The following is a 24,439-nucleotide window of genomic DNA, read 5'->3' on the forward strand; positions in this document are numbered from 1 at the left end:
TATAGATTGCTTGCTAGTAGATGTTTGCATTTCCGTATTGTAGATGCCGCTTGTTGATAGCAGTGTATCGATCGCGTCCCCTCAATAGCTTGTATACGCGTTCTTATCGATTCCTTAATGAGGTAGAATTGGTGGATTCTTTGGTTGCTAGGGGTTGCGTGCAGAGAAACAAAAAGAATTTCTTTTCCTTTGAAAATTTCTCTTCTTTTTTAACTTGACCATCATCAAAACTCTTTGCCCTCCTGCTGCGATTTTTCGTTCTTAATTCAATAAAATTTTCGTTCTCCCTCCCCCCCCCTTTTGTTAAATGGGCTCCCTCGGATATCCCGATTTTAAGTAAGTTGTTCTTCGCGTATTATTGTTGGTGTTCTCTGTCAGTGGCGTTATTAGCGTGGTCACATGCTTCACTAGCTTGTTCCAGTATAGCATCATTCGCTGTTCGCTTGTTCTGTTGCCCTAGCTTTAACCCTAATCTCGTGACGTACAACAGTCGGATTCCGTGCGAACGTTGTGCCTGGTCCTTCCAGGGCAGAGGTGTTAGAGGAAGAGGAGGGTGTGGAGGAGGATGTGGGGGTTTTGGAGGTGTTGAGCTCCGGGGGCTCCGTGGCGGAGGGGTTGATTGGAGAGGAGTTGACGGGAGAGGAGCTGGCTGGAGAGCCAATGGAGGAGGTTGTGAAGGCGCCGGTGGCCGCAGTGCCATTGGCGTCTGTGGAGCAGGGGGAGCGGGTGCCCCGGACGGTGGAGGAGTGGGGGGAGAAGATGGGGGGGAATGCCTTCGTTAACCGGATGTGCCGGAGAATGGGTAGGTTGATGGGGGAGGGGAGGAGTGAGGAGGCAAATGTTCTGTGGGATAGGCATTTGCCTATACCTCTGCGCCCAAAATGGGTGCCGGTAATTTACGAATACGTGAGATTTGCGCTTCTAGCGTTTTTCAACTTGAGATTCGCGCTTTTGGCGTTTGGGAGTATGTTGGTTTTGTATTTGTCGTTCATTTTCTTGTTCAAGGAAGATTTCGAATGCCTGAGTGTTTAATATGTTTTCTTCCGGTTCCCATGTATCACCACTAGGTCCCCAACCTGTCCATCTCACAAGATATTCCGGAGGTTTGTTTTTTCGTTGTCGTTTTTCAAGAATTTCCTCAACTTGGTATTCTTCTTCGCCGTCGACAAGTTCCGGTCCTGGTTCTGGTAAAGCTCCATTCCTGCGGTTGTATGGCTCCAATAAAGAAACATGGAATACAGGATGGATGTTTCTATATGAAGGTGGCAGTTCCAGTTTGTACGCTTGTTTTCCGATGGTATTCAGAATCTTGAAGGGTCCAACATATTTATGGTCGAGTTTACGAACCGGGCGTAGTAATCGGAGGTTTTTTGCATTGAGCATGACGTAGTCACCTATTTTAAATTGTTGAGGCTTATGTTTTGCATCGTAATAGATTTTCTGTGCTTGTCGTGCTTTTTGTAGGTTCTCGATGAGCTTGTGGCGTGTTTCCTCAATATGTTTCGCGTGGCTAGCAGCATGTATGGCAACCGGTTGTGGTGGTTTGCTGACGTTAATTTTCAAATCAGGTCGATATCCCATTAAGGCTTCCGCGGGTGCCATTCCAGTAGAGGCATGTTGAGAGGTATTGTAAACAAACTGTGCTAGTGGTAGCCAGCGTGCCCAGTCATCTTGATGATAGTTGACAAAGCATCGGAGATAATGTTCCAAGGTTTGATTCTGTCGTTCCGTTTGGCCATCTGTTTGAGGGTGAAAGGCTGTCGAAAGTTTCCGGCGTGCGCCTAGCATGTAACAAAAGGTGGACCAGTAATGGCTTGTAAACAGCGAACCTCGATCGGATATATGGTTTTTAGGTACTCCGTAAATTGTATAGAACTTGGTATAAACGATTTCCGCTAGCTCATCCGCTGTAATGTTTTTGGTGCAAGGAATATAGATCGTAAACTTGGTATATATATCCACAATCACTAAAATCGCATCGTAGGTTTGGTGGAGGAATGTAGAGGCTGGCAAGCCTGTAATAAAATCCATAGTAATGGATTCAAAAGGATTTGATGGTAAGGGAATTGTACCCAACTCTCCATATTGTCTGTGCCGTTTTGGCTTAACTCTTTGACAAGTATCACAAGTGGATATATAATCTTTGACATCCCTGACTAGCCCATGCCAATAGTATTTGTCCTGGATGCTGTCTATGGACTTTTTTATACCAAAGTGACCCCCCTGCGGATCATCATGGTTTGCACTGATAATTTCATCAATGAGTGCCTTTTGTTGAGGGACATATGCGCGACCATCAGCACGCAATATATCATCCTCAGAAATTGTCCATAGCATATTTTCAGCAACAGTCATACCCTTCTCTTTTACCTTCTCTCTTTGCTCAGCAGCAAAAGAATCAATCTTCTGTGCTTTACTCAGAAATGAGGTGAAGGATTCAGGCATTTCTGTATATGCTGAGTCCCCAAGAATAGCCTTATTGACTGCAATCCGGGGCATATATTGCTCAACGCGCATCAGAGGGGAAGAGTTTACGCGAGAGGTATAAGACGTCGACGTATGGAGCGCTTTTCGCTCATTAAAAGGAGCATTTTGCTCATTAGAGACCCGTGCACAGACTACATCAGAAGAAATATCATTTTGAAAAGAAGTATCAGCTTCCCAGCCTAGCTTAACTCCATGTTTCAGTTTCTGTTGCAGGGTAGGTAACATAGTTTGGCCATTATAGGCCTCACTGTAGTCTGCGCGACGACTGGGCCCATCAGCTGGATTCTTTGATCCAGGGCGGTGCAGTAATACAAAATCATAAGCAGATAAAGCTTCCGCCCATCTGGCCTGACGTCTGTTCAGTTCCTTAGTCGTCATAAAGTACTGCAGATTGGCATGATCAGACCAGACTTGAATTGGATACTGGCTTCCCTCCAGATAGTGTCTCCAATTCTTAAATGCTGCTACAATAGCCAAGAGTTCTTTATCATGAGTATCATAACGCGTTTCCGCATCAATCAACTTTCTTGACCAGAAGGCAACTGGATGCCAGTGCCCGTCATCCTGCAATTGTGACAGGATAGCAGCGACTGCAAAAGTGGACGCATCAGGTTCAATCTGAATACGCCGAGCTGGGTCAAAATGAGCTAATAAAGGAGCACGCATAAAGCGCGATTTGAGCTCATTGAAAGCGCTTTGGGCACTTTCTGTCCACATAAAAGTGGCTTTTCTTTCCCCTTTCTTGCTCCCTTTTGTAAGTTCGAATAATGGGGCTGCAATAGAGGAGAAAGACTTAATAAATCGCCGATAGAAGTTAGCAAAGCCCAAAAAGGATTGAACCTCTTTAATTGATTTAGGTGTAGGCCATTCCACAATAGTGGAGACTCTGTCTGGCTCCATCTCAATACCATTTGTACCTATAACAAACCCCAGAAACGAGACTTTGTCCACTTCAAACTCACACTTAGAGAGTTTTGCAAATAGATTCGCACGCTCGAGACGTTCTAGCACCTTAGTAACATGCACTTTATGTTCCTGCTTTGAATTGGAGAATATGAGAATGTCGTCCAAATAAACAACGCAACATATATCCAACAAATCAGACAAGGCATTGTTAATGTATGCTTGAAATGTCGCTGGAGCATTAGCTAATCCAAATGGCATAACTACATATTCAAAATGTCCATATCTCGTTCTAAAGGCTGTCTTCCAACGGTCTTTTGCCGCTATAAGTATGCGGTGGTAGGCATCTCGAAGGTCCAGCTTAGTGAATACCTTGGCTTTTGAGAGCCTGTCAAGTAATTCACTTATTAGAGGTAGAGGGTATCGGTTCTTGATGGTGATTCGATTTAACCCTCGATAGTCTACACAAAGACGGAGTCCACCATCTTTCTTGGGGACAAAGAGAATTGGTGCACCAGCCGGGCTACTGGACGGTTGTATCCACCCTTTGTCTAATGCATTCTTTAAATATTCTCTTAGGGCAGCTAACTCAGTTTCAGAGAGGTTGTATATCGGCATGAATGGAGGTCGCGCACCAGGCTCGAGATCTATGCGGTGTTCCGCCTCTTCTGGTCTTTGCGCGCTTATAGCAGCTTCTTCTGAGAAGATATGCGCGTATGGCATAACATAATCGGGTAGGCCGGTCGGCAAGTCCGAATATGCAGCCGAGAATACGCGTGGAGCATGCTTTGGGTCTTTTGAACATTCTGTAGGTAATACTACAAGCATTCCTACTCTGGCTCCGGTGAGAACTTCAGCTAAAACATCTTGTTCAGAAATAATTTGAGGCTGTTGTTCATCTCCAGAGCTTCTGAAGAAGAATTGTCCATCTGACCAATCTATAAGAGGATTTGTTTGTTTTAACCAAGGAAATCCTAACACAAGATTGTAGTCCTTCATTTTCATCGCATGGAAGGAATGAGATGTCTGCTGTGCATTACACTTGTGATCAGTGACAGTGGTTGCAATGTTATACTCTCCAAAGGAGCGCATTATGCATCCATCAATCGATTTGACCATCTTGGTTTTGCGGTGAGCAGCTTCTAGATTGTGGTCTTTTGCCCAAAATTCATCGACACAGTTCACTTCTGACCCAGAGTCTACTAGTGCAAGCACTTTTTGCAGACTCTTAGGCGTAGTGATTTCCACTGTGACATTGAAACTTAAGGCATTTTTGCATCGACTTTCCGCGCTTATAGTTGCCATTGCGAGCTGAATGGCGCGCTTTAAGCGTTTTTTGAGTCCTTTGTGTTCTTCGTATCTTTCGCATTGAGTTTCGAGTCGGATTTAGTGTTCTTGGATTCATCTTTGGGTCGTTTGAAGCATGAATCGACGGTATGTCCTGGTCGCTTGCAATAACGGCAATATTTCGATCGGGTGGAGTCATCGGACTTTGTAGTGTCATTCCATCTGCGTTTGTTTTGTGGCTTATTACCAGCATTATTTCTGTTGTTAAAGCTTTGAGTAGGGTTTCTGAAGTTTGACTTCTCTTTAAGTTTCTTCCGTCTTTCTGGCAGATTTGATTCTGCTATTGCAAGTTTGTGAAGAGTGGCATCATAGCTTAACTCTTCTAGTTTGGTTGCATATTTGTCAAATTCTCGGCGAATGGAAGGTAGAACTTTCATGTAGAGGTGTGATTTCCGATGGTATTCGCTATAAGGATGCCGCAGACGCCCTTCAATTGATTGTAAATGTGAAGCAAATTGTTGAACTGTCTGATCTTCTTGTTGCTCTGTTTTCCAGTACTGTCTATCTGCATCTCGGAAACTTTTATCTGGATCGGTGACTTGACATTGCATCCAGCTAACAAATTCTTCCCATGGTGGCAAAATCCGCATATCATGTGTATGTTGATACCAACGTTGTTGCATCTCGACATTGAAATGAGTGACGGCTTCGATGACCTTCCGATGGTCGTGTTCGTTGTAATAATCAAGATCACTGGCATGGAAAGCGATAGCAGCTGTAACAAAGTTTTCAAATTCTTTCATGCTTTGGCCTCGGAACTTTTCCACATCTCTCCGAGGAGGGTGACCGCTCATGCCGGGATCTCGAAGTTCTAATTGCCAAAGTGGTACCCGACTACGTCTCCCACTGACAGTAGTCACGGCGCTTTCCACTAAGGTATTGGGCGCTTGTAGGGTAGGTTCCGGTGGTCCGAGGATGCTTGTGGCGTTTTCGCGGTTACAATTCACGCTAGTTGCGTCTCTACCATGGTTCGGATGCGCTTCGAGTGTATTTCGGGTGGCTGGGATGGTTTCATCCAATTCTTGCAGTAAAGTATTGCACCGGTGTTGGAGTTCTCGCAATTCCTTCTCAGCCTGTAACTTCTTAATTCTCCTAGTCACAGCTATCTTCTCGGCCTCAATTGCATTCAGATCTTCAGAAGAGGTGTCCCCTTCTGAACTATGCTCCGAGTCTGGTTCCATAGGAGAGGTTGATGCTTGTTGCACACTTTCAGTGGCAGGGGTGCGCGTTTCACGGTTTTCTTCACTGGTGTTTGTTGCTTCTGGTTCGGCGGTAGCACGAGTACGGCGGATGCTGCGGGTAGAGGCCATGACTATTACTCAACGGACCGTCTCTCGAAGATTGAGCGATTAGAAACTGTGAGGGGTGATGACAGTGTGAAGAGTGAATAGTAGAAGATAGTATATAGTGTAGTGGAAGATAATAATAATTATAGTAGTAGTATAGTTGAAGTTGAAGTTGTAGTTGTAGTTGTAGTTGTAGCTAATCGCTGAAGAGGAAAAGAAAGAGAAAGAAGATGTGCGAAATACATGCATCCATATATATATACATACAGAAATAGTGGTAGCGAGAGTATAATGGAAAGAGGTAAGAATAGACGAAGATATAAACAAAGATAATATAATAATAAGGAAATAATAAACGAGTGCATTACAGAATATTGAGATCATTAAAAATTAATTGCTTCAATGAATTTATATATATATATAATCAGCAGATTCATCTGCTGCAGAAACTGCTACAGCAATTGTCAAACATCATTATTTAACATTACAAACATATTCATAATTGAAGGCTCTACAGTCATTGCAGTTTTTGAAGATGTGATTAACAGTGTGAAACAGATGAGACAGACAGTCTTCACAGTATATATTATAATATGACAATTCAATTCAATATGAGTTGAGCACAGAAGCAGCTACATTTCTTAATGATAGATGAAAGATTTGAACTGAACATGACTGACATATGTGATGCTGGGCTTGACAGCATGTGGAGCATGTATGGAATAATGCATCGGATTGAGACTGTTCAAACATACTGAAAGAATGAGAATTCCCACACATCATGCAGCAGCACATGAAAGGAGTATATCAATAAATGTATAGATTGTAATGAATATAGAGATGAATATAAAGAACATAAATACAATAGAGAACATCTGTAAAGAAAAGAATGAAGATTAATATCAGAGCTGTACAGGCTGCAGAGCCGGCTGTTGAGCTGGCCATTCAATCTCTTCATGGATTTGACGGGGTGCACGTGAGGCCACATGAGGTCACGTTACAGCGTTTTTTGCACAGAAAAGTTGGTTTTTCTATAATATACAGAATAAAGAGAGAAGAGATTTCCAAGCGCAAGGGTCCAAGACTCACTCTCGGCGAGATAATTTTTGCTTGGCCCTTCTCCGTCCAGCAGTCTCTGATATTTCGTTTGAGACTTTGAAAAGCGCGTTTGTTTTGTCTCTTGGTGTCTCGAATGTGTGGCCCTGGACGAGGCAGCTGAACGGGGGGTAATACGGATACGAAACAGGCCGTCACGACGAGTGATACTGAACAATACCCTGACTCCCCAACTTCCCTGCCCAATACATACGGCTGGCGTATCGTCCCAGCAGCCCATCATGGGCGGCTGTGATGGGTCAGCGCAGGGTCGTCCTCGCCCTGTGGAGGTGGGTTGCTGGCCAATCAGGGCCGGGGGTGCCTGCTACAGGCCACGCAGCGTGGGCTCTAAACTCCACGCCGATATTGGGGCCCAAGCCACAAAACAAGAATACAGCTGGGGCATTGGTACTCCGTACGGAGTACTGTCCCACGTAATATCCTACAACCGGTCGCTCGCTTCCGTTTGTGTGGTGTGTGTGCACTGGGGGTTATTATACAGATCTGTACAGTACGGTATATGACACGGTATATGACACACACACACACACAGAGACAGAGTTTTCCGCTGGCCCCGCCCACAGTCATCGCTAATCAATATTAAATACATACACTACCTGTCCCTGCCCCAACCTCCTCCTTCGGCTTTTCTTCTCTTCCTTCGCACAATCATCCATTTCTCAACATCCCAACGTCCATCCCGCTGCCAGAGGAGGAGTCCTGACTGACCAGCCGTCGTCCCACGGTTATCACTGAAATCTTCAGCTTGCAACACCCTTCGAACCTCTGTGGTGGCTGGCTCCGTTGTTTGGATTCATTGTTCTCCATCCAGCATCTTCCCTTCCCACTCTCGCCTCTCTTCTCTTGTTCTCTCGACCACGAGTCGTTGCCAGAGCTCCAATGCACGACGGGCAAGATCATTCAAATCTCTTTCTCTTGCCTCCTCTAGACACCTCACCGCGGTGACGGGCATCTTCACTTCCTTGCTGGTTTTGTTCTTTGTTGTCATTTCTGGGAGCGATATCCTGTACAATATACTCTGTGGTTTTTGTGCGTTCTGCTTTTTTTTTTTTTGGCATAAATTTCTTTCTTTGTCTTCTTTTTTTTTCCCCTGGGAGGGACTTGCTTTTTCTCAGCCGTTTTAAAACGAAAACGTCGTTGATCTGTTTGATTTTGATTTTTACTTGGGGGTTTTTTTTTCAAAAAATTTGAATTTTTCGGTGTCTCTATGCTCCTCTATCGATAATGTATCAATATCCCGCACAACCACCGCCTGGGTGGTCATCCTACGACTATGCGACCACTTCGCCCCCTCATTACCCCTATTACCCCGCGAACTACGCCTCGCCGCACGCTTCTCCTCGTTCCAAGCGGCATTCTTACCGTGCCAGCTATTCGGCTGCCAAGGAACCGGCAGGTGGTTGGCAGTCGATGCCACAAGGGTATGCGGGTTACTATGATTCAGTGCACGGCTATTCCTCGCCTCCGCGAAAGCACGAAAAAGTAAGTGCTGCTTATGGCGAAAGCCACTTCGGTGCAACAAGTGGGACAGCGCGTCGCCGTTCCTCCATGCCGACTGGCGACCCCTTTTACCACCCCACCTCGACGTGGCGATCGCAGAAACGACCCTTCTTCACCGATGTGGTTGACGATGCTTTCGATACGCCTCACTCTTCATCCTATGTGCCTTCTCCGTTTGTGCCTCACGGCACATCGGCCGGGGGCGCCAGCCGTGGTTTTGGTGAACCCAAAATTTCGGCTGCTAGACGGAGTGCTGCTGAATATCTTTTTTATCGTAAGGCAAAGCCAACCACTGATCAGTCTTTCTCCTGCAACCAGGTTCCCGTCTATGATGAAGCGGACTCTCCCAAACGCTCCCGTGCTCGTCGCGCCTCCACCTCCACCCGCACTCCACAGAAACCCAAAGCCTCCGCTGCTGCTGCTACGTCAAAACACGCCAAAGCCACCGAGGCAGATGCCATCCGCATGGGTATTCCGGAAGGCTACTCGATAAAGCACTGGGATCCCAACGAAGAACCAATCGTCCTCCTCGGTAGCGTTTTCGATGCCAATTCCCTTGGCAAGTGGATTTACGACTGGACGATGTTCCACCACGGAGCCTCTGCGCCAATGGCCGACGTTGCGGGCGATCTGTGGCTGCTTCTTATCAAACTGGCGGGCAAAGTAAAACGGGCGCAGGAATGCGGGCCGCGAATACGCAACACGGAAGCACGGGAGATGGTGGAAGACTTTCTGGAAAGTGGGGAGAGGCTGTGGCATCGGTTCGAGAAACTGCTAAAGGCGTGTGAACATTTCATGTGGAAGGCTGCGAAGCGGGAGAGCAGCAAGGGAGGGCCCGTCCAGATGGGTCGCAATGCCGGGTGCGAATTTGTCGATTCGATCTTTGGTCGCGACCGCGAGTTGGAGAACACGGAGAAGTTGATGAATAGCATTCGGTTGTGGGATATGCGTTTTGATGCTAACTGCGACGAGATCTTGCGCCGTCCGACCGCGCTCTAAGAGCACGAGTTTTTATTTGATTTTCCTCTTGCTTCTTTCCTTATTACACTTTTCTATCTGTGTGTTATAGAAAACTTGGAAGTGGATAAGTGTGTCTCAGGAGCCATGATGAGTTGAAACGGTGTCTCTGGAATGGTGTTGATTGGTTTTATTGGGGGTCATCAAGCGGTCAATACGACATGGAAATCCTTCGCCCATTTGGTATCGGTTTCCAACCCTCCCACCATCTCTCTCTCCGCCTTCTTATACACCCCCACCCCCTTTCCTCCTTTCCGCCAACCTCCGATACCGAATATCCTTGTTTGTTTCTTGTTCACAACTTATTCTCCTGCTTCATTCTTATCGTATACTTCCTCGCCTCGCCGGCAAACATTTAACCATCCGCTCCCTCTTCTCCCCAAACCTCTCCCGTCACATCAATGACAACACCTCTCCTTACCCACACCCACCAGTCTGCCTTCGTCGCCCAGGCAGCGGGGATCTGCTAAGTGCAGCCCGCGCTCTATCACATTGCGCGGTGTTGTATCGTCCAGCTGCCTCCTTTCATTTTTGGTTATAAACCTATTTTTATTTTTATTTTTATTTTTTTTTATTTTATTTTTTTTTTTCGTTTTCGTTACTAGGCTTATGGGTGTCGTGCGATAAACTCCCCTCGCCCTACTCGCCCCTCCTTTTTTTAGGTCGCGGACGTCGTCGCCGTCCTCTACCGTCCCTCCCCCTCCTCGGCCCCGGTCCATTGGTTTATATATTTTATTATTTTCTTTTTTTCACCCCCTCGCTGGGTACTTCCTTCATTACTCCTACCTCTCTTTTAACCTAGCTTGGATCTGGGCCGTTTATCCGTGTGTTTGGTTCATCGTTGTGCTGTGTTGGTAGCTGGCTGTTGGCTGTCTCATATATGTCCATCCCATGTTCGCAAATTCAATTGATAGCATACTCTCTTGAGCCATCGTGGTACTCGCGTCTATTTTTGCTGTTTTGAAGTTTTCCTCTCTATGTGGATTAGGATTGGTCGTTTATTTTAGCTGCTGCTTTTTTTTTTTTTTTTTTTTTTTTTTTTTTTTTCATATATTTTTCATATTTCCTGTTAAAAGAGCTTGTTTCTGTTGTCCTGGTTGCATTCGTTTCCTTCGATGATACCACTGCTGTTTTGGTTCCTCTCACCATTTTTTCCCCCTGCTCTATTTAGTTATTCTGCGTTATTTACTCTTTATATATTTTTTTGTCTATTCTTTATTTTATATACATGTTTGAAAACCTGACCTGTCGTTCGCCTTCTCTGAGTGTCCTGACCTCGAACTACATATATCCTCAATACATACATACACATATATACACAAACATACGGATATCTCCTCCACCTAGCCACACCACCCTTCTTTTGGCACCTTTTTACTGTTGGAAGGGGACCTATCAGTTTCCGTTAACCAGCCGTACCTGTATATACCTTCCGTACACTCTTTGTAAATATAATACATAATACCTGAACGGAATCTATTAATTATTTCACCCCAAACCCCAAGCAATTTCCCCCCGTCACCCAATATTAACAATACCTCCTCCATTACCCAGTCCAGAAAGCCGCCCCTCATGAACGCCACTGCCCCTCATCTGCAGCCCGAGCACATCCCAGCGATGTCTTCTGACCCTGCTGACCCCGCTGACCCCGCTTTCCCGCCTGCCCGCCCGCCCCCCCCATACATACATACACACTAGTACACAGTTACGTCCAGCAGTTCCATCTGCTGCGTGACGTACCCAATCAAACACGCTCGTTAGCCGCGGATGCAAGCCTCCCCTTGCACAGTCCGCTGCGGGTTCGATCATCGTGAACGAACGGGTGGCCAAGCCGTGGCGCCGACAAGCTTGCGCCAAGGGGGACCAATCAGGTGGCTTGAAAAGGTTTTGGCCCTTCGATTTGGGTTTTTTAGAGAGAGGGAGGGAGGGAGAGAAAGATTGTGCGTGGGGTGAGGTTGTTGCTCGCGAGCGCTGAAGCGGCGTGGGCTGGATGTATCGTGTTGATTTGATACGACGTGATGTGATGTGGTGGTGGTAATGAGGGTGCCGTGGTGTTTGGAATTGCCAAGGGGGCCCCGGATGGATCTTGGGTGGAATGGATTCAGGAGTTCCCAAGTTTAAGCAATGTACCTTTCTTTGGTTTGCCTGGAGTATAGTAAAAAACTAGAAGCCGTGCTGTCGGATAGAAGAAACATATCGATATGAGCTAATACTTATGTGTGCTGCTATGTTTGGGGATCCGAGTCGGAGTCCCCACTACTCAAGATCAGATAAATGTAGCTACAGTATGTTCAAATGCGCTCTCAAAATACTAGACTGATTATCAAAGGGCAATAGATTCTGTTGTACGGGTTATACCGGCCTTTGATATAATAAATAGTATTGCGTGTCCCTTGTGCATGGGGAAATATCGAGCCCTGGGTCAGGACTCCGCTATTTCATCCAAACCCCCACGATTAAAATTAAAACAAACCCTTGGTGATAGCTAGCCATCCCCATCCCTACGTCTAGCTCCTCGGATGAAGGTGAATATCGCACTCCCCTCCCCGTCTACCAAGACAACTCTTCCAAAGAGCCCCCATTACACAGCGATTTACAAAACGCCTCTTCTTCCTCGGCCTCCGGGTTCGGCGCCCCATCCTCCCTCCCCACCGCAACCGGCCATATCTCAACACCAGCCTCCTTCTCCCGCTGCACATGCGCCATCACGGCTCGCTTGACCAGGCCCTTCACATATGCCACCCCCATCTCCTCACGTGGATGCAGCGGCCCGCTCCGATACACGCCCACGTTTAAATTTGCCTGCACCAGTGAGCACAGCACGCGGTCCTCCTCTTCGATCTGCTTCATGAATGTGTCCATCGCTGCGAACTCCTCGTCCGCGCACCCGGCGTGGCGGTAGACTTCGTACTCCATGCGCACGCTGGTGGCGCTCAACGGCACGCAGCGCGTGAGGTACAGGTAGACCGAGTTGATAGTGATGGCGGAGCTGGGGAAGACGTAGGTCGGGGCCACGTTCGAGTTGTTATCCGCGGCGTATTCGGGCTTGGGGCGCGCGAAGTGCGCGATGAAGCCCTGTTCAGTGGCCACGCTGTAGTTTTTTAGGTCTGTGGTTGCCGCAATGGCGGGATTCGCGACGAGCAGTGGTAGCACTGGGTGGGTTAGAAAGAGTTGGGTCTCTTGTGAGTGTGCTATTTTGTGACGAAACGTTTTTGCTTTCTCTTTCTCTTTTCTGATTTTAGGGGGATGGCTGGATTAAAAATGGCTCTAAGGTAACATACCTCGTTGTAGTTGTCAACCATCGTCTTCCAGTTGTACTCTGCCTCGAATTCCCATGAGTGATGGTACGAATACTTCTCCATTTCGAAAACACCAAGCCGTTCTTGAGCATCGACTGCCCCGCATTGCTCGTCCCATGACACGGACGGGACGTTTTGAGCGTCTAGATTTACCCAAACAAAGCCGCATCGGTCGATATGGAGATGGATGGGGAATAGAGAATAGTTTTCCGCATTGAAATCGGGTAAATTTTGGAACCGGGGAGCTTTGGCAAGTTTGCCATTCAAGCCGTAGGACCAACCTGATTGTGTTTGTCAGTCCCTGGATATAAGAATTAATAAGGTACACCAACAAAACTTACCGTGATATCCACACGAAAGAATCTTCCTACCCTTCCCGGACTTCTCTTTCACAACAGGAAAAGCCCTGTGTCGGCAGACATTGTGGAACGCTCTCAATTCACCGCTGCGATCTTTAATGATGAAGAAAGGATATCCAGCCATTTCATAACTCGCAAAATCTCCCGGATCTGTGAAGCGGTTTGCATGGGTGATCTGCAGCCATTTCTGGGAGAATATAGCACGCCGTTCCGCTTCGTAGAGCTGGGTCGAATGGTACCACGAAGCGGGGAGAGTCCCCTGGGTGAATGCTTTCTGTTCTTTGGTTGTTGTCGCTGATGACATGATGCAAGGCCGTACTGCAGATATATTTTCCGAGTTTGCATGGGGTAGTAAACACGAGGATTTCTCTGTGCCAGTGTTCCCGTAGGTGTTGAAGAGTCGTATATGGCAAGCCAGTATGAGGGACAGTAAGTAGATGGTCGATTGGTCAGTCTGTCTGCCCAATCTTCGAGGCCCAAGCGTCTGCGTTCTCTACATTGTTGGAGCTATAAGAGGAATCATGCCTGCTCCTGGAAATCGCAATGAGAATATAGCCCCAGACCTCATGGTATTCTTCATGCTTAACCCCCCATCCCCCCCCTCTCCCACTGTTAAAACTACCTGGCAAGGTTCTATTGCCGCTGTGCTCGACTATCGTAAGTGAATAGCAGCAAATCAACCATTACACTCATTACACTCACGGGGAAATTTCTTCGGACAGGTATGTACGTGTAAAAAACCAACCAGGAGGCCGAGTCGCAGAGGACACTTCAACGGAATCCCTCGGTGCAAGCTGACAGATAGCAAACATTGACGGATCCAGACCGGCTTGGATGGGTACATACATATATACATACCTGTTTGATCGTCTCGGTGTTTGATGTCGACGCTGAAACCACCACGCTAGCCAGGCAAACCATGCGGAGAATGTCGTGCTAAACATACATGACCAGAAGCGCCCTCGCTATGGTTACACATTTCGGGGGATCTCAAACGTGGGACGAAAAGTTCAAGAACGCATGCAGAAACCTCGTGAGAAAGCCGGGCTCAGGTTGTGAAGAGTTTGTCTCCTGTGTAGCCACTCTGGCATGGTGCATGAAACTTCCTCCATCCGGTTTCTCGCATTGTCAGAAACCGAAATGCTGCTGGGGGGACATCTATGGACAAGCCATCAAGGCTCGACTCGGTGTTGAAAGTTCATCGACTTACTACAGCGTAGTTATCGGAATTGCTGAGGTTGATATCGTGCTTACCTAACCACCTGTCCAACCAAGCCGCCTCCGAAATTTAATCAGCGGCCCGGCTCAACTTCCACCATCGTCGCACTCCTCATCTTCGTCTGATGAGGATATCCTGAATGCTTGCCCTTCGTCCCTCTTTACTCGCATGCATACCTACATGTACGGGGCACATCAGCCAAACGACGATCTAATGAACGCATCTCCCATATCGCCTCCCGAGGCCGAGCAATACTAGCATGCTTAGTCTAATGGCAGTTGATACGTGGACCCAAGAACTGCACCAGGACCAGGCCCTTTATAGCCTGCGCTCGCCGCGGATAGCGACTGGCTCAACAATCCAGTTAAACAGTCTGGCTGAGAAGGGGGAAAAAGCAAAATAATCGCCTACCTGCTTGCTTGCTACGTCCGCCGACAGACAACATTTGCATTTCTTTGTCATGACAATGATAATGACCCCCTCCCTCCAAGGAGACGTATAACATTTTCTGCCCTGAATAAGGGGTCTAAATCCAAACCCGGATCCCTGTTTTGAAGGCTTTTTTCCTTGTCGATGGCTTTTTCTTTATCGATCTACCGATCGACGTTGATGTTGAAGCTTAAAGTTAGGGTCCAGTACCCGGACCATGATGGCATCCCTGCTCGATGCTTATTGCTAGTGTCAACAGGTTTGGGATAAGCTTTTCTTTGGAATTTGTATGCTCGCAGAGCTTTGTGTGGCGTTGGTCCCCAATGCATTTAACTCCTACCAAGAGTCGTAGCGTGGTAACAATGTTGACTTTTGACAAAGCTAGAGCGAAGAGAGGGCTCTGCTCAGAATGTGTTCTCGCAAGCAAAACGAAGACTTGCAGACGAGACACACGATCGAACAAACGGGGAAGCCACATTACGAAAATCAGGGTTCAGAATTTCTATTTATTTATTCATTCATTATTTAATGGTTATTGCTGTGATGAAGCTGCATGATGCAGGTGATCTGCACCGCCACAAAGTTGGTCATTGCTCTCCCTTTGTTCCCCCTCTCGATCATACCGTACTTCATATCCAATCGTCTGCACGATCGCATTGTTGGGATTTGGCATACTCTGTGTTCGTTCTTCTTGGCCTGGCTCGCCCTGTTTTGTCATCTCATCGTTTTTCTCGGCTCCGCCGCTCAGACTTTTATTTTTCGGATCCGCTCCCCTCCGCAGCAAGATGGAATTCCTGTACCCTTTCCGAATTCTCTGGCCACTGTTCTCGTCATGATGCAGGGCTTTGCCACTATTTTGGTCGATCGTCCCCGCACCATACACAGTCGTTAAGCTTCGCCTTGCTTGCGTCGTCTTTTGCCCTGAATTATTATTGACTTGGCCGGCTGTTGCAGAGTTCGACCCGCCAGATATGGACAGCTCCAAAAATTCGGTCACCCTGCCGGCCATCAGCCCCGTTTGGAGGTCTGCCATGACACGTTTCAAGCTCGGGATGCATGTTGTAATTATTGATATGCAGAGCGTTGCTTGTGCCCAGATTGTAGGTCGCACAGCATGCCATGTTTTGTCGAGAGGCCTTGAGCTGAAATACTGGTTTTGCGAGGCTAAGGAAAATATCGTGAAAAGGGGAACACTATGAGTTGAAGAATGTAAGCGAGTTCCAAAAAGTAAAGTGGGCTAGTAACCTAGGAGGGAGGCAGTTGTTGGAGGTAGCTGTTGGAGTTTCCCTTACAATATCCGCATGCAGAAGAAGCTCACAATCGTTAGTCGTTTTCGAGTGTGAAGTTGAACTTGAAATACTAGGAAGAACGGCAATATGATCAGAGCAATATCGGTGATAATGCTTAGCGTATCAAGTGCAGTATATAGGGCATGCTGGTTTACGCATCTTCCGTCACTGAAATCCCACGGCCGAGGGGGATCGCACTGAGCTGCTAAGGCAATGATTCCCGTTACCCCCCAGGCAGCGATAGCTGCAATGAGACAGCGACACGCATATAGGACAGCACTCAGTGGCTTGATGTAAATGATAAGTAAAGCCAGGGCGACTTTGGAGCAAGCCAGCGATGCGATAGCAAGGATTTGGCTAGCATAGAAGAACTACTCCCATGAAATAAGCGATACTAACTCTGGATGAGAGGGGGGACATTGGGCAAAGGCAGCACATACCTTAGCAAACGACTGGAATAATTTCTCGCTTAGGGCATTGCGATGCCGACCGAGGCCATTTGAACAAGCGAAATTTATACAAATGGTCTCAACAAACAGAAGTAACTAGGAACAACAAACCAAGTCAGTAAAATGTCTCGGAAGAATGGACTAAATTTGGAGAAAACAACCGTAGCTAAGGAGAGTAACAAGTCACATAAAACCAGTTTGCGAAGCACTCTTGCCCGTGATATCAGAGTCACGAGCACCACGATGACGGTTAGAATAAGGAGGATGCAACTGGACAGGATAACCCAAGCGCCGTGGTCGGTAGGAGTAACTTTCAAGAAAGGCGGACTAAGAACCTCCTCTCGCTGCCCCATTGCGGCCCACCAAAGAGCGGAGATTCTCCCCTCTACGACGCTGGAAGAATTTTAAACAGACACGGCTCCATAGATGCCCGAGTTCAAGATCCAACTCCACAGCAGGTGGCTGTCTTATATGAGAATATATATCATTGCACAGACAAGGCTGATGTGCCGGATTGGGCTCAAAAGGGATCGAAGGCGGTTTAACTATTATTAGGAGCAAACCTCCATTCCATCCCACACCCCCAGCATCGCGCAGCCCAATCCGTACCATCCAGTATGCTAGGAGCCATGCGAGCATACTCTAGGAGGGCCAGGGCAAAAAAGGGAAATGCCAACGCGCTCATCGGGTCTTATTCGTCCAGCGACACAGCGCTCTGCTGAGACTTCGGCTCGCCGGCTGGATCATCGACGCAGATGCTTGAAATCATGGTTCAGAGGCTTGACGGTGAGCGCTGAATGGACAACCGGAAAGCTGTATGTCGTACACATCACACTTCTGGGCAGCCATAGGATGACGCATAGCCCATACTGTACTGTTTGGTGGATCTTGTGCGCCCTCACTTAATTTGTTGCCCTCGAAAAGCTGGGAAATGTTCCGTGGGCTTTTGGGATTGCGGTGAGACCCTTTGGGGTTTTGGCTAAGCACCAAATGCTTTTTCCATCCGCTTGTCGGCCGTGAAAAAAACCTGCAAGCAGCAAGATGAATTTGTTTTGACAGTCTGGGAGGTTCTCGACAACCAGAATGCATCGTGTACCGGGCCATGTCGCTCTCTCCCACGAGGGCCTGCTGTCTGACACGTTCAGAGCTCCCCGCAGCAGCGCGGCCATTCGGGTCGAGATCGAGTATCTGTGTGCTCTGAGAGCCCTTGGTTGCGCGCAAGCAGCCTGCGTTGCAGAAGGCAGCACAAGGGCAGTCTCTCTCTTTTCTTTCTCTCTCTCTTTTTTTTTTTTTTTTTTTTTTTTTTTTTTGTTGCAGCTTGTTTTTCATTTCCTTTATTGGGTCTTTTGTTTATTGCATGCAGACATACCGATTGTGCCAGATTCTTCTCAACGGTTGACAATCACACAATCGATTGACTGTCTCTGCTGCAACTGAGTGATGCTGCCGACGTCTTCTGTCTCCTGAGTAGCAGTCGCGCCTGGCCCTGTTATCATCTGTTTAGTATCCCGCTCACTCCAACTATCAACACACAAGGAAGAGCTTTCTCAGCAGTCAATTGAAGTGCTTGGGGGTCAAGAATGGAGGATCGCGAACTGCAACTTTGGAACAAGCAGAATGGTGCTACGGCCCATGAGGACAATGGCGATATGATATCTGAATCGTCGCATGGCCGGAATGGTGACAGCCTGTCCCCCCCTTCTCGGAGTAGAACCACAGGCGAAACAGTCCGAGCCCAGGTAAGAGTTAAGGTATGTGCGATATATGTCCCTAGAACTACCTTGGCGGGTAATGCGCAAAGTTCCTCCAGCTAATATAGAAGAATATAGAAACTCTTTAATTTCACCCAGATCTTCTTCTTCGCCCTTACGTTTATGTCAAGCTGGGAGACCATGGCATTGTAGGTTATGTTTACGAATTAACATATCACCACTCCCAATTCGCGTTATATATATACGCATGCTACAGCCTCGCTGATGAAATCATTGGCTAGGTATCTCACAGGTTCCTTTACAAACGGTGGACCTCGAGCACTTTCATGGGGCATTATCGTGGTTGTTTGCGGAGCTCTTGCGCAGTCCGCCTCTTTGGCAGAAATGGCTTCAATGCAGCCAATTGCCGGTGCGCAATACCACTGGACACATCATCTGGCGCCTCCTAATCAGAAAAGATTTATTACGTGGATGCAGGGCTGGATAACTTGGTTTGCCTGGGTGTCTCTGCTTGCCGGCGTCGCTAATACCACTGCCAACATGCTCCAAGGGGTTGTGACGGCCAATTATCCGGGTTATCAACCCCAAAGATGGCACCTGACTTTGTTTATTTTTGCTATGCTTATTTTCGAGGGCTTAATGAATATGTATGCCTTTTGGGTTATTCCCTGGATCGAGCTGCTGGCTGGTATTTTGCACGTTTCGCTGTTCATTGTCTTCGTCTCTATCCTAGTTGGGATGGGCCCACGCCATTCCGCAAGGTTTGTCTTTCTTCAGGGCGATTCCGCTTCAGGGTGGAGTAATGGGTTCATATCTTGGAATCTGGGGTTGCTGACCCCGACGTGGGGATTCGTTGGTCCGTCCTTCCATTTCTTATGCCCATTTCTATCAATCCTGTCTCTACTGCCCACATCTTCCAGACATACACAAAATACTCGAAGCTAGACCACTTTCCTAACAAGCTCAAAGGCTTTGATGGAGCTGTCCATATGAGCGAAGAAGTGCGTCGTGCAAAAAAAGCTGTCCCTCGGTCGATGTTCTGGACGGTTGCAATCAACGGCATTTTTGCCTACGCTATCATCTTGACCATATTATTTACAATGGGTTCGATAGAGGACGCCCTTACTGCGCCCTCGCCGATCATCCAAATTTGCCAACAAGCTACCGGGTCAACCAGTGCAGCCACAGCTATGGTCTGTGGTCTCCTGATTATCTCTCTTGCAGTGAATCTAGCCAGCATTGCGTCTACATCTCGCCTTACATGGGCGTGGTCTCGCGATGGTGGTCTTCCATCGTGGTTCTCATATGTGAGTTCCTCATGACTTCGTTTTTCCAAATGAGCTCTTACTTTCGCACTTCCCCTGGCAACACTATTTTCAGAGCAGAACATCTAACTAACGTCTTCATGCAGATCGACCGAAAACACTCCGTGCCTGTCCGCGCCGTCTGGCTCCCCATAGTGATTGTCATGGTTCTCTCCTGCCTTAACATCGCCAGCACCGCCGCTTTCGGCGCCTTCATCGCCCTCTCCTCAATAGGCCTCTTTTCCTCATACATCATTGCCATTAGTTGCATGGTCCACGCACGATTTAAGCAGAAGAATCTCCAATTTGGCGACTGGACGATGGGCCGTCTGGGGTTGCCTGTCAATATCTTTGCTCTGGCTTACACTTGCTACGTGACGATATGGCTGCCATTCCCCAACTACTTGCCCGTGAGCGGGGTGAACATGAACTATGCTCTTCCCATATTTGGAGTGAGCACGTTATTTGCGCTGTCGTACTGGTTCCTGAGTGCCAAGAAAAATTGGCGTGGGTTGAATAAGGAAGTTATTCGACTGGTTGTCGAAGGGGGTGAGTTGTCGCTGAAGTAACAGGGCAATCAATGCATGGATGGATAAGTGGATGGACCTGCCAATTTCTTCTGTTGCTTTGTACGGATATTTTGATCATCATCATCATCATCATCATCATCATCATCATCCTCCTCCTCCTCCTCCTCCTGGAAAAGCAGGTGAGTGAAGAGATGAGTAAGATGTATTACATTTGTTATTACAAGGAAAGCCTTCCGTTACATTTCCAATGCGTCGACATATTACTGAGAGGTCGAGTTTTTGTCATTCGACAACGGTCAATGATCTGTGGAAGGAAATAAGCCATATAAAATGGAGGGCGAGCATACTAGCCAACTACGTAACAAGACGTAGAGCGCTTTTAATAAAACTTGTGTTACTTTTAGAGAGGAGAGAGCAAATTAACAAAAAAAGAAAAGTTTACCAAATTTATGCCCAAATTCCGCTCGCTCGCGGCTACCGGAAATAACTAAATGATATCACTTCCCATCACGACGCAATGCATCGCACAAAACAATGTACTCGTATCGCACACAGCAGCCCAGGACACAAGGCCGGCATTGTTCCTGCAACACATAAAAGCACACAGAACACGAAACAATGGATGATTTGTTTCTTAGTCTGTACTCCCGAACCTCGCACATCATCGTGTCGTACAGTAGAAAGTTCAACTGACTTACCCACTCCGGCGGGTGGGGAGTGGGGGGGTTGATGATATTGTCCGTCACCCAAAGCCACCTTGACAGATGTCAACGAGCAACCCCCAGCCTGGCCCCGTGGAATGAGTGACACAAGCGTGTGTAACGATTCCACGCACGTTGGCAAGAAAGAGGGGGCGCAAAATAGACATCGCGTAGCGTGTGGAGTAGACAGTAGACCGTTCAAAGAAGCGTGAATGGTGTATGTAACTGCAAACGCAAGTGTGTGCATATTTGATATCGGGTATTGTATTGCACGGTACTTGTGCGAGGTGAAGCAGTATAAAGCCGGTAGGGCATATGTCAAACCGCCAAGCTAGCGTGGGATGTGTGGCTATGGAGAGATGTCTCAAGTTGCCTGAGGTCATTATTTGGAGAGACCAATTCGCTCAGCTGGGTTTGCGAAAAAGAATAAGAGTTGAAACACAGTAAGGTGCGTATTGTCTGGAAGCAGCTATGTACCGTAGGAGACAAATATCAAGATACCTAAAACATGAAATATACATACACCAATGAGCTATTTCATTACATGAGATGGAAAAGATGTACCTTGCCCGCCAATCAACAGCTTATATACGCACTTGGGACAAACACTTCGAACCCCTTAAACCACAATATACTCTCCATCCAATCCCTCTAAATTCATAATTCTCCTCCATTTAAACGCTTCACCACCTTCTGGGACTGCCAGTGGCATAAAACCGACTGCCGCGCCATCCCCAAATCCCGTATCCACGTTCTCCCGACGCTCAGGGGATCTATTCTCCTTCATGCCCGTGGAAGCCATCACCACCGAGGAAGTCGGTTGCTGCTTCTCAGACTTCCAATCACCAGAATCTGCAGCCCAGATCTTCTCTAGCACCCGCAGGGAGGCGAGATTGTTGATAAAGCCCGAATCATTCTGAATATCAGAACAGCGCTGGCGAATTAATGCGCGATGGTCTTCGAGGGTACACTCCGCGCCGGTCACGAAGAGCGGCCAGAGGAGGTAGACATCGGACTTGACGGCGCTGATGTAATGGAGGGAGGCGGAGACGAGCCTTTGGATGCGCGGGTGGAAGGATGGGAGGTTGGGGTTTGCGAGGCGTTCGAGATAGAGAAGAGCGGAGTAACGGAAGGATTCAGAAATGTTAGAGAGGTCGGAAAGTTTTGTGGGGGATAGATGTGCGGGAGTTAGTGGTGAGGATGCGGAGTACTGGTATGGGGAGGCGATGGTTGCGGAATCTATTGTGTGGTAGCCATCGGGCAGCTGGAGGTGCCAGGATTCGAGTCTCTGGCGCAGCGCCTGCCATTCTCGCCAGAATTCTGCGCGGGAGTCGAAGTCCGCTGGTGTTGATGGTGGTGGTTGTTGAATGGTATGTTCCGCATGGAGTTGGATTGGATTTGTGTTATTGTAGGTTTCTTTGAATGGGGGCGGTAGGGAGGTTTTGTGGAGCATGTTCGGTGGGAGAAGAGCTGTTGCGACAGGCTGTTCATTCACGGAAGAGCAAGGGTCCTTTGCTCTCTCCTGGCTCAGCATGTTCAGACGGCCCAGCTGGCCGATCATTTTAAACATTGAGCCATCGCATCCCGCTAGGTTCGCAAACGCCCAGTCATCATTGCCGCTGGAAACAATATCCAGGTAGTCACCGGTAAATTCGCAGTCACGATTGTTGATGGTCGCGGTCATCACATCAAACCAAACGAACATACGTGTATACCAATTTACAAGGTTAGAGGAATTCCTATTAGCGCTCCTTCGCAGGGCAAGCAGCTTCTTTACGCCAGCAAGTTGAGGTTGGAACTTAGAAACCCCTGTATCACACATGTGGAAAAGACACAGGACGAGCACCGTGGCAAGGACGCTGTCCGCAAACCTTTGGGTAGGATGTGCCAGCTGAGCATTAAGTGATTTGATTGCCATTGCTTTGTGGAATAACTCTTCCTTCTGCTGCTCTTCGACACCTAGTCTTCCAAGTCCCTCCTCGCAAGACAGTCCTGCCAGACGATAATGGGCGGTCAAGGACATGCGAACTGGCAACGTTTTCCCCGTAGACAAACCGCTGTGCATTTTCCGCTGTCTGAGGTTGCTCAAGGAAAGCGCCGCAATAGCATGCTGTAAGGTGTCGCTACTCTTGGCAAGTTCGAGAATAAACATGCGGTAGGGGTTTGCCGGGCTATCAAAAGCGACGATAACAGGGGATATGACTTCAGCATAGTAGCTGATGAGATACTGCATGCGAGGTGTCCCGCCAATGAGTTGCATGGGCATGGGCTGTGGGACAAATGAAGTCTGGTTTGGGGTATTAGCGTCTCGATGGTCGGCATTGAGCAGAGAGCAATTAGGAGGCGTAGATCCTTCTTTGAGCGTCTGGGTAAGAGAGGTTGTGTCTGCGCTTTCCTCCGGTTCTTCGCTATTCGCGTAATATGTATCCCTCTGCGGGCAGAGGGGAAGAGCTTCAAATTGAGATTTTGCGAAAGAATTATGATTCCAGCTATTCCTCAAGCTATATCCCTGTACTACCGACGTTGAATTTGAACACATGTTGTTGACATCGTTATTGCTTATGGCTGGGTGGGAAGCACGTAGGTGGAGAGGACGCGCGGTGGTCCTATTGAGACATGGGCTCCCAGGTAAAGGTTCGACATGGTCAGACTCGGCCTTTGGCCTTCGGAGAAGAACAGCACGGCCATGGTTATGACGACTTGATAGCACGGCAGCCGCGGAATTTACAGGAAGCGGATGTTTGATCTCTCTCTGCGACTGTTGAGCAGACTTCATCGACGAGCCAGCGGGTGTGCTGGTTTGAGAAATACCATTGTTAGAGGAGACAGATGATGGAAAAATGGTCACATCGACGTGCAGCAGCGGATCGGTAGTGGTCGCTGTGGTGGCCTTCCTGGGCCGTCGATTGAGTCGAGGGCGTTTCGAGGCAGGGCGGGTGGCTTCCTTAGAGGCCGAACGCACTTGGAACGAAGACGGAGTAGGACGGCGTTCCGCTTCGGCTGCTTGTCGAGTGGAATCCGCGACGGTGGCAGAAGCAGCTTGTTGGGAGCCAGAAACAGGCCAGGAGAGCCCGCGCAGTTTGCCTCGACTAGCTACGCCAACTCCCCATGTCAAGGTGGTCTTGTAACCCGAGCACTGCACACCCAAACCCAGACACTGGGTGCAGTATGGACGTCGTCGATCGCATTGGATACTGCGATTAGCGCAGGTAAAGCAGTCGTCGGCCGCACCATTGCCAGCAGCTTTTCTACGTCTTTTTCGCGGTGCAGGTGTAGCGAAAGCATAGGATGGATCCATTTGTCGAGCCTCGAGAGGCCGTGGACACGAAGAGGTCGTCATTTTTAACCAACCAATATGGATTCTAAGAAGCGCTAGGTAGACGAGCGAATCGATAAGCGATAAACGTCGGCTAACAACAGAGGACGGTTCGGAACTCCAAGAAGCGGTGCTGCTAGGTTGTAAGCTGATGAAGCAACAGGATCGAAGGGCAA

General features: G+C 48.0%; 7 protein-coding genes across 7 annotated transcripts; 2 read left to right on the plus strand and 5 right to left on the minus strand.

Annotated features, from left to right (window-relative positions):
* Positions 1-921: 921 nt before the first annotated feature.
* HCAG_00280 (hypothetical protein) lies at positions 922-6,047 on the minus strand (the record flags this gene model as incomplete). Its single annotated transcript, XM_001543184.1, has 3 exons — positions 922-3,260; positions 3,450-4,742; positions 4,925-6,047. The coding sequence occupies 3 exons, from the start codon at positions 6,045-6,047 to the stop codon at positions 922-924; spliced, it is 4,755 nt and encodes a 1,584-aa protein (XP_001543234.1).
* A 2,316-nt stretch (positions 6,048-8,363) lies between these two features.
* Positions 8,364-9,638, plus strand: HCAG_00281 (conserved hypothetical protein; the record flags this gene model as incomplete). Its single annotated transcript, XM_001543185.1, has 1 exon — positions 8,364-9,638. The coding sequence occupies one exon, from the start codon at positions 8,364-8,366 to the stop codon at positions 9,636-9,638; it is 1,275 nt and encodes a 424-aa protein (XP_001543235.1).
* A 320-nt stretch (positions 9,639-9,958) lies between these two features.
* Positions 9,959-11,465, minus strand: HCAG_00282 (predicted protein; the record flags this gene model as incomplete). The annotated part of the gene is made up of 5 exons (XM_001543186.1): positions 9,959-9,996; positions 10,078-10,199; positions 10,576-10,602; positions 10,985-11,016; positions 11,397-11,465. The coding sequence occupies 5 exons, from the start codon at positions 11,463-11,465 to the stop codon at positions 9,959-9,961; spliced, it is 288 nt and encodes a 95-aa protein (XP_001543236.1).
* A 741-nt stretch (positions 11,466-12,206) lies between these two features.
* HCAG_00283 (predicted protein) lies at positions 12,207-13,618 on the minus strand (the record flags this gene model as incomplete). The annotated part of the gene is made up of 3 exons (XM_001543187.1): positions 12,207-12,731; positions 12,938-13,236; positions 13,297-13,618. The coding sequence occupies 3 exons, from the start codon at positions 13,616-13,618 to the stop codon at positions 12,207-12,209; spliced, it is 1,146 nt and encodes a 381-aa protein (XP_001543237.1).
* Positions 13,619-15,494: 1,876 nt separating this feature from the next.
* Positions 15,495-15,995, minus strand: HCAG_00284 (predicted protein; the record flags this gene model as incomplete). The annotated part of the gene is made up of 1 exon (XM_001543188.1): positions 15,495-15,995. One exon carries the CDS (start codon positions 15,993-15,995, stop codon positions 15,495-15,497), a length of 501 nt encoding a protein of 166 aa, XP_001543238.1.
* A 2,285-nt stretch (positions 15,996-18,280) lies between these two features.
* Positions 18,281-20,285, plus strand: HCAG_00285 (predicted protein; the record flags this gene model as incomplete). Its single annotated transcript, XM_001543189.1, has 5 exons — positions 18,281-18,451; positions 18,530-18,600; positions 18,694-19,268; positions 19,382-19,719; positions 19,824-20,285. The coding sequence occupies 5 exons, from the start codon at positions 18,281-18,283 to the stop codon at positions 20,283-20,285; spliced, it is 1,617 nt and encodes a 538-aa protein (XP_001543239.1).
* Positions 20,286-21,566: 1,281 nt separating this feature from the next.
* HCAG_00286 (predicted protein) lies at positions 21,567-24,287 on the minus strand (the record flags this gene model as incomplete). Its single annotated transcript, XM_001543190.1, has 1 exon — positions 21,567-24,287. The coding sequence occupies one exon, from the start codon at positions 24,285-24,287 to the stop codon at positions 21,567-21,569; it is 2,721 nt and encodes a 906-aa protein (XP_001543240.1).
* Between the last annotated feature and the right edge of the window lie 152 nt (positions 24,288-24,439).

The sequence above is a fragment of the Histoplasma capsulatum genome, genomic scaffold (genome assembly GCF_000149585.1).
Source record: "Histoplasma capsulatum NAm1 scaffold_1 genomic scaffold, whole genome shotgun sequence".
Classification (NCBI taxonomy): domain Eukaryota; kingdom Fungi; phylum Ascomycota; class Eurotiomycetes; order Onygenales; family Ajellomycetaceae; genus Histoplasma; species Histoplasma mississippiense.